The sequence below is a fragment of the Gallinula chloropus genome (genome assembly GCF_964237585.1).
Source record: "Gallinula chloropus genome assembly, chromosome: 7".
Taxonomy (NCBI): Eukaryota; Metazoa; Chordata; class Aves; order Gruiformes; family Rallidae; genus Gallinula; species Gallinula chloropus.
Genome location: NC_140092.1, coordinates 21,899,452 through 21,908,301, shown reverse-complemented (window position 1 = coordinate 21,908,301; position 8,850 = coordinate 21,899,452). Strand labels below are relative to the sequence as shown.

Sequence of the window (8,850 nt, the reverse complement as noted above, 5' to 3'; positions counted from 1 at the left end):
GCCGTCCCGGGGGGGGGGCGTGGGTGGCCGCGGGGAGGCCGCGCATGCGCGGTACGAGAGGCACAATGTCGGCTCCCGCCATGCGCCGCCTGGCCCCGGCGCTCCTGGGCCGCCTGGTTCGCGCCCAGCACCGGGCCCCGCCGGCCGCCGAGCCGGAGCCGCTGGTCTTCCTGGAGTACGAGCCGGAGCCGGGCCGGGAAGCGGCGGGAGCGGCGGTGCCTCCTCCGCGCCGGGAGCCGGCGAGACAGCAGCGGGAGCGGCCCCGCCGGCTCCCAGGAGCTGTGGGACGTCCCGATCCTTCGGTGCCGCCGAGCGGGGTCAGCTGCTCGGGCTGCGGGGCCGAGCTCCAGTGCCGCGACGACGCGGCGCCGGGCTTCGTGCCCTCGGAGAGGTACCGGCGGCTCTCGGAGGGCCCGTCCGGCGCGGCGGGGCTGCGGGCCGGCGTCTGCCAGCGCTGCTGGCTGCTGTCCCACCACGGCCGGGCCCCGCGGCTGGAGCTGCCGCCCGAGCAGCACCGGCTGGTGGTGAGCGCGGCCCTGCGCCGCCCCCCGCGCCACGGCCGCGGCCCGCTCCTCCTCTACGTGCTGGACGTGCTGGAGCTGCCGGACCCGGTGCTGCCGCAGCTGCCGGCGCTGCTCAGCCCCGACGTGCCGGCCGGAGGGCTGCTGGTGGTGGGCAACAAGGTGGACCTGCTGCCCGCCGACTCCCCCGGGCACCTGAAGCGGCTGCGGGAGCGGCTGGAAGCGGCCTGCGCCCAGGCCGGCCTGCGCCGAGCCCCGCTGGTGGGCGTGCGGCTGGTCAGCGCCAAGACGGGCTTCGGCCTGGAGGGGCTGGTCAGCCGGCTCCAGCGCTCCTGGAGGTGCGCCGGCGACGTCTACCTGCTGGGCGCCACCAACTCCGGCAAGTCCACGCTCTTCAACACCCTGCTGCGCTCCGACTACTGCAAGACCCGCGCCCCCGACGTGGTGGAAAGGGCCACCGTCTCCTCCTGGCCAGGTCAGGGTGCTGCTCTTCCTGCTCTGGTGTGGAGTACGTGCCGTGTCCCGTGCTCAGAGGATCAGCCAGGGGCAGCTGGGCGGCTGCCCTCAGCCAGCCCTGGGGCCTGCTGGGGTGGCTGCCCCTGCGCAGCCCTGGGCTACCTGCCCTTGGCCACCTGCCCCCCAGCCAGCCCTGGGCTACCTGCCCTTGGCCACCTGCCCCCCAGCCAGCCCTGGGCTACCTGCCCTTGGCCACCTGCCCCCCAGCCAGCCCTGGGCTACCTGCCCTTGGCCACCTGCCCCCCAGCCAGCCCTGGGCTGCCTGCTGGGCTACCTGCCCCCCCCTGACCCCGGCCAGCCCTGAGCTGCCTCCTGGGCTACCTGCATCCCTGCCCCTGGCCAGCCCTGGGCTGCCTGCTGGGCTACCAGCCCCCCAGCCGGCCCTGGGGCCTGCTGCACAGCTGCCCTCAGCCAGCCCTGGGGCCTGCTGGGGTGGCTGCCCCTGCACAGCCCTGGGCTACCTTCCCTTGGCCACCTGCCCCCCGGCCGGCCCTGGGCTGCCTGCTGGGCTACCTGCCCCCCAGCCGGCCCTGGGGCCTGCTGCACAGCTGCCCTCAGCCAGCGCTGGGGCCAGCTGGGTGGCTGCCCCTCAGCCAGCCCTGGTCGGGAGGGCCTGTCACCAAATGGGGACCCGTCTCCCTGACACATTGCCATTGAGGGCAGCCAGCTCTGATGCTGTGTCACACTTTGAACTGGCACCTTGTGGAGAGCAGGAGGCACGCATGGAGGGCACTGTGTGCCTCGTAGCGTAAGGCAGCCAGTAGAGCTGGCACGTGCTCCTCTTCCAGTGGGAACCATACCCCACCTGCATGCCTTGCCATCTCCCTGTCAGCGAGGGATGTTGTCTCCCCCAGTCTAGAGAGGCTGGTAAGCAGGCTGGTGGGCACTTGTGTATTGTCAGTCTTGGCAGCACTTGGCTTTCAGCCCAGTGTCCTCAAGCAATGGGTGGGAGCAGATCTCAAGTGGATGGATCTCTACAGTCTCCCTTCAGGTAGTTGTAGGTGGTGATGAGGCTGAGAGGAGACCTTATCACCACCTGCAACTACCTGAAGGGAGGTTGTAGAGAGGTGGGCGATGGGGACAGGAGATGGGACGAGGGGGAATGGGCTCAAGCTGCCCCAGGGCAGGATCAGCTCAGCTGGGAGGGAAAAGTTCTTCCTTGGCAGAGTTGTGGGGCTGTGGCACAGGCTGCCCAGGGAGGGGGCTGAGTCCCCAGCCCGGGGTGTGTTTAACAGCCGGGGAGATGAGGTACTGAGAGATCTGGGTCAGCACAGGACAGGGACGGTTGGACTCCATGGGCTTGAAGGGCTTTTCCAACCTGGTGACTCTGTGATGCCTGGTTCCTACCACATGGGCAAGAGACTGTTCATAAAGGGAGCAGCTGTAGTTCCACCTCCAACTTTGTGTTCCCAGGTTTCTCCGAAGTTGCAGAATCAATTTTCACTTCTATTTCCTTGTTCCTCAGAGCTTGAACATGCTGGGACTCCCAGACCCAAACATGCCTTCTGGTTTTATTCCAGGAACAACACTGAATCTGTTGAAATTCCCCATTATTAATCCTACCTGCGACAGGATATTCCACAGGCAGGAGAGGCTGAAAGAGGAGGCACTAAAAACAGAAGATCAGCTAAGCAGTGAAGAAAAAAAGTACCTTAACCACCTCAAGAAGCAAGGATACTTGGTGGGTGAGTATTGCCTGGGTGAAGGTCGTAATTTACTGTAGAATTCCACTGGTTTTAGCAAGTAGTTTCTTCCCACACTGGAAGAACTCACTTCCACATCCAGTGTGGGAAGAATATACCATCTGTCATAGTGATAATCAATTCCCAGTGTGCCTTTGAGTTACTCTGACCAGGTTTTGTTCGCTGAGTAATGGGTGCAAGGCCTCTCTAGCTCCTCAACAAGTAGTATCCTTACTATTCATAGAATCCCAGACTGGTCTGGGTTGGGAGGGACCCCAAGGAGCACAGAGCTCCAACCCCCTGCCACAGGCAGGGACACCAACCTCCAGGCCTGGAGCTACACAAGGCTGCCCAGGGCCCCAGCCAACCTGGTCTTGAACACCCCCAGACACGGGGCACCCACCCCCCCTCTGGGCAGCCCCTTCCAGCCCCTCACCACTCTCTCTGCAAAGAACTTCCCCCTAAGATCTCCTCTAACCCTTCCCTCCTCCAGCTTCACTCCATCCCCCTTGTCCTGCCAGTCTCTGCCCTTGGACAAGCTGATTCCCCTCCTGTTCCTCTGCTCCCTTCAGGGATGGGAAGGCTGCAATGAGGTCCCCCCCACAGCCCTCTCTTCTCCAGGCTGAACCAGCCCAGCTCCCTCAGCCTCTCTCCGTAGGGGAGCTGCTCCAGCCCTCTGAGCATCTCCGTGGCTCCTCTGACCCCTCTCCAACAGCCCCACATCTCTCTTGCACTGGGGGCCCCAGCTCTGGACACAGGACTCCAGCTGGGGCCTCTATTCCTTCAGAGTGCTTCCTTTCAAGCTGTTGAGGTTTCCTCTGGTAACCCTCCCCACAGTGTTTACTACCCTCCCTCCAACAGCCCAGCAGTTCCCAGTGACACTCCCTTAGTGGTCAGCTCTTGTTTCCAATGGGATAAAACGAGTTTTGAGTTTAAATAATCCCATTCTGGCTGCAGGTTGTGGTGTTCCTGTGGTGTTCTATGTGTCCCAAAGATGGGCTTGCCAGAGGGTAGCTCTGATTTGGAAATAACTCTGTATTTGGCAGTCTGAGGCACTGAAAAAAGAAGGCAGACAGCAAAACAAGTCACAGAGTGGCTGTGATCTGGTCCCTGCTGAGGTTTTGGGGCTGGAGGGGTGTTGAGCAGGAATTGCAGAAGGGATTTCTTAGCATCTTGGCTTTTGAACACACAAGCTCCTGAGCCACGTAGCACCTCACGACCTGTAAATCAGCAGCCTGCAGCCCTTGTAGGCCAGGAGAGGCCAGTTCATCAATTAATTACCAGGAAACCTTTTCATATCAATCCAGGACGAGTGGGAAGGACGTTTCAGCGGCCCAAGCCCAGTGCTGTGATTGACTTTGACCCTGACGAGCTGTCCTACAGCGTGGATGAAGATCCCAGACACACCCCTGGGAAGCCTGAGGTCAGGGAGGAGTTCACCCACAACGAAGTGAAGGATGCTCGCTGGTGTTTCGACACCCCAGGCATTATAAAGGAGGACTGTGTAGGTACCCTGGGGTGTTTCGGGATGGTGGGGCTGGGGAGAGCCTTTCTGTGGCAGTCCTGGTGTTGGGATTCTTTTGGGTTGGGCAGTTGAATAGAATTAGGGGACTTACTGTGCTGGGGGACCTTGTGAGGCCATCTAGTCCCACCCTGCAGTGAGCAGGGACATCTTCACTGGAGCAGGTTGCTCAGAGCCACATCCAGCCTGACCCTGAATGTCTCCAGGGATGGGGCCTCCACCACCTCTCTGGGCACCCTGGGCCAGGGTCTCACCACCCTCAGAGGGAAGAACTTCTTCCTAATGCCCAACCTAAATCTCCCTTTTCCAGTTCAAACCCATCCCCCCTCATCCCATCACTCCATGCCCTCAGGAACAGTTCTTCCCAGCTTCCTACAGGCACCTTTCAGGGACTGGAAGGGGCTATAAGGTGCCCCCAGAGCCTTCTCTTCTCTAGGCTGAACCAGCCCAGCTCTCCCAGCCTGGCTTCACAGCAGAGCTGCTCCAGCTCTTGGGTCATTTTTGTGGCTTCCTGGCCCTGCTCCAAGAGGTCCCTGTCCTTGTGCTGAGGGCTCCAGAGCTGGACCCAGCACTGCAGGTGAGGTCTCCCCAGAGCAGAGCAGAGGGGCAGAATCCCCTCTCTGCATCTGCTGCCCACACTCCTGGGGATGCAGCCCAGGATGGGGTTGGGCTCCTGGGCTGCAGATGCTCCTTGGTGGCTCATGTCCAGCTTCTCACACATGAGTCCCCCCAAGTCCTTTTCCTCAGGGCTGATTTCCAGCCCATCAACTCCTGACCTGTATGGGTAACAGGGATTGTCCCTCGAGGGGCTCCAGGAGAGCTGGAGAGGGGCTGGTGCTGGGGGCCAGGCTCAGGGGAAGGGCCTTCAGCTGCAGGAGGGGGATGGAGGTGGCAGAAATCCTTCCTGGAGATGGGGGAGGCCCTGGCATGGGGGGGCTTTGAGGTCCCTGACTACTGAGTCTGTGATCTGTTCCCATGGGGATTGGTGACATCCCTCCCTCCAGTTTCTCACTGGACCAGAACTGAGCCATTCTGTTACCCATTCTTCCCACTGCTCTGCCTGATGCTTGTCCCCCATGGATATAATGCCAGTGTTCCTGTCACTGTCCCCATCAAAACATCTGGATGGTGTAACAGCAGTGTGATTTATTCTGCAGGTGTTAAATCTCCTGACAGAGGAGGAAGTGAAGCTGGTTTTGCCCACCCAGGCCATTGTTCCCCGTACCTTCGTCCTCAAGCCTGGAATGGTCTTGTTTCTAGCAGCCTTGGGACGGATAGACTATGTGGAGGTGAGTGAGGAACCACAGAATCCCAGACTGGTCTGGGTTGGGAGGGACCCCAAGGATCACAGAGCTCCAACCCCCTGCCACAGGCAGGGACACCAACCTCCAGGCCTGGAGCTACACAAGGCTGCCCAGGGCCCCAGCCAACCTGGCCTTCAACACCTCCAGGGACGGGGAATCCACTACCTCTCTGGGCAGCCCCTTCCAGCCCCTCACCACTCTCTCTGCAAACAACTTCCCCCTAATATCTCCTCTAACCCTTCCCTCCTCCAGCTTCACTCCATCCCCCTTGTCCTGCCAGTCTCTGCCCTTGAACAAGCTGATTCCCCTCCTGTTCCTCTGCTCCCTTCAGGGATGGGAAGGCTGCAATGAGGTCCCCCCACAGCCTTCTCTTCTCCAGGCTGAATGGAGCAGGACTGAGCAGTTCAGAGCTGCTTCTCCATGTCCACAACTGACATCCTCTTGGTATTTACTCCAGGGATCAAAATCTGCCTGGTTTTCTGTGGTGGCTTCTAACCGGCTGCCGGTCCACATCGCTCCCTTGAGTGCTGCAGATGAAATCTATGAGAAGCATGCTGGCAGGGAGTTCCTGAAGGTAGGAGGAGATGCAGATGGGTGGGCTCTCCTGCCCCCTCAAGTTCTTCAGGCTGGGGCACACTTGGTGGAAAAACCAGCACATTTGGGAGTTTGGGTCTTTGGTGGTGGGAGGGGGGAGATCCTGTGCTGTGTGGAGCACAGGAGAGAGAGCCTCTGAGGTGCTGCAGAGCTTCTGCATCCCAGTGTCCAGGCTGGAAGGTCTACAGTGCTCTGCTATCTGATGCTTGGCTTTTCTTCAGCACCCTGAAGGTGCAGCCATAGGGATATTTTCCATGGCTGGGCTTCCAGGACAGCCTGTAGTTGGAAAACACACCTTTCTCATTGGTTCCCTGTGGGATCCTCTGCACATCCCAGCATCTTTTGGTGGCCAGACCTTTCCCCGTGTGCTGTGTAGCACGTGCAGATTGATGGGGGTGGGATGAGCTGTCCCTGTCCTGGCAGTTCCCTCTCTGCATGCTTCAGGAATGGTCCCATTCTGCCTTTGCTCACCTCTGAGTTCCCAACAGCTGGCTCAGGCTGCATCCTGCTCAGCCTTTGGCAATCCTGAGACAGCTCCCATGGGGTATCAGAGCCACCTCTTGCTCCCTTGGCAGCAGTCTGATCCCTTTGTTCCCACATCATGTGCCTTGTTCCCTGGTTTGGGGTGGGAGCACTGAAGTTTGGAGGTGCTTGACTGAAATCTTCTCCCTGTATTCTGCTGTCAGGTTCCCATGGGTGGGGAAGAGCGAATGAAGGACTTCCCCCCACTTGTCCCTCAGGACATAAGGCTGCAGGGAGTTGGCACCAAGCAGGCAGTTGCAGATATCAAGCTTTCCTCTGCAGGTAATTCCATGTCTCCTCCTTAGCTGGCTTTGCATCCCAAGAATAATGATGGGAAGAGCTGTGTGTCCTGCTGAGGGAAGGTCTGGCACCCACACATAATCAGGGGAACTGTGGCTTTGTCCAGCTGAGGTTTGGCAGCCTCCAAGGGTAGAGACTGAGCCGTGCTCGTATGGGATGACCACATGGGATTCTTTATGCTCTGGCTGCCAGAAAGGTTCCACACATGGGGAATCACAGGCTCATTAAGGTTGGAAAAGACCTCCAAGATCATCCAGTCCAACCATCCCCCTACCACCTCTATTACTCACTAACCCACATCCCTAAGGACCTCATCCAACCTTTCCTTGGACACCCTGAGGGACGGTGACTCCACCCCCTCCCTGGGCAGCCCGTTCCAATGCCCAGCCACTCTCATTTCTACCCTGACCCTGCCCTGGCACAACTTGCAGCCATTCCCTCTCGTCCTGTTGCTGGGTATCTGTGAGAAGAGGCTGAGCCCAGCTCCCCACAACCTCCTGTCAGGGAGTTGTAGAGAGCGATGAGGTCTCCCCTCAGCCTCCTCTTCTCCAGGCTGAACACCCCCAGCTCCCTCAGCTGCTCCATGGTCTGAAAGGGCCTTTCCAACCCGGAGACTCTGTGGATGCCTATGGCACTGGGAGCTCTCTGGGTGAGAGGGATGGATTTGGTAGTTCCCACCATCCCTCTTAAGCTGGGGAGGAGGAAAGGGCTGTGCCTGGGGTGGCTTTAGGTGCTTTTTTTCTCCAGGAAGGGCTCAGTTTCTCAGAGACATCTCACCTGGGCCGCTCATTGCTTGGGCACCATGGGAGGCACTGAGCCCTCTCTCTGACAGGGGTGACTCCTCTCACCGACTGTACTTCCTTCTGGCTGTGCAGGCTGGGTGGCAGTGACAGCTCCTGAGGAAGAGAAGCTGCTGCTCCGAGCCTACACTCCCAAGGGCACCTCCTTGGTGGTGCGGGACCCTCCTCTTCTGCCCTTCATCAGCACCATCAGAGGGGCCCGGATCCCCGGCACCGCTGCCTACAGGACCAAAAAGCCTCCTTCCCTGGTGGAAAACCTGAGAACAGCTGGGAAGAGGTAGCTCTGCTCCTCATGGAGTGAGGGAGGAGACGGAGCAGCCTCTGGAGAACCTTGGTGCTTCCTGGTACTTACTTGGAAGAGCTTGGACTGGTTTGGTTTGGTGCATTCTGAAAGCGGGGCTGGAGGGAGGTAAAGCACCTAGTCTAGTGCTCCAGGAGCTGTGGGAGGAGAAACAGCTTCTCCAGGGAGCTTCTGGTGTCTGTTCCCTCTTAAAATTGGGGATGGAAACTCAACCCACCTGCCCTGTGCTGGCTTTGCTGCTCAGTGGGGTCCATCTGCTCTTGCAGGCTGGCTGGGGTGTTTGGGAGGAGCTGGGGGTGCTCCTGTGGGCACCATCCTCCCCCTGGCTGATACTGATTCAGCCAAAACTCAGGTCATTTCACTCTTTCAGCTCCCAGGGATGACAAGGGAGTGTAAGACCCTGCTCTGGGACATGGCAAAGCCATGTTAACAAGGGGCAGGTCTGCCTCACAGGCCTGAAGAGGAAACTTCTGCAGGTCTGGTTTGGTTTCTGCAGCTTCTGTAAAGGTTCTTCAGACATGGGGTGTGGAATAAAACCCTCCAAAGATGCTCTTTGTGCCCTTTCCAGGCTGCTGACGATGCTCTTGTGTGGGCAGAAACAAGCACCCTCCTGCCTCCACAGAGGCTGCAGCAGGAAGGCCTCATGCTCGTGCTCTTGGAGCCAGCCAGGTGCTCCCACACCCTGAGCTGGCCCTTGGAGACCCCAGCAGTGGGACCCAGAGGGCTGGGAAAGGGGGCTTCTGCCCCTCTGCTCTGCTTTGGGACACAGACCCCCCGGCAGTGCTGCC

General features: G+C 59.7%; 1 protein-coding gene across 1 annotated transcript; it reads left to right on the top strand.

The window, feature by feature from the left end:
• Window positions 1-80: 80 nt before the first annotated feature.
• NOA1 (nitric oxide associated 1) lies at window positions 81-8,605 on the top strand (the record flags this gene model as incomplete). Its single annotated transcript, XM_084266591.1, has 7 exons — window positions 81-996; window positions 2,558-2,722; window positions 4,027-4,223; window positions 5,399-5,530; window positions 6,003-6,119; window positions 6,826-6,943; window positions 7,837-8,605. 7 exons carry the CDS (start codon window positions 81-83, stop codon window positions 8,040-8,042), a joined length of 1,851 nt encoding a protein of 616 aa, XP_084122717.1. The 3' UTR covers window positions 8,043-8,605.
• Between the last annotated feature and the right edge of the window lie 245 nt (window positions 8,606-8,850).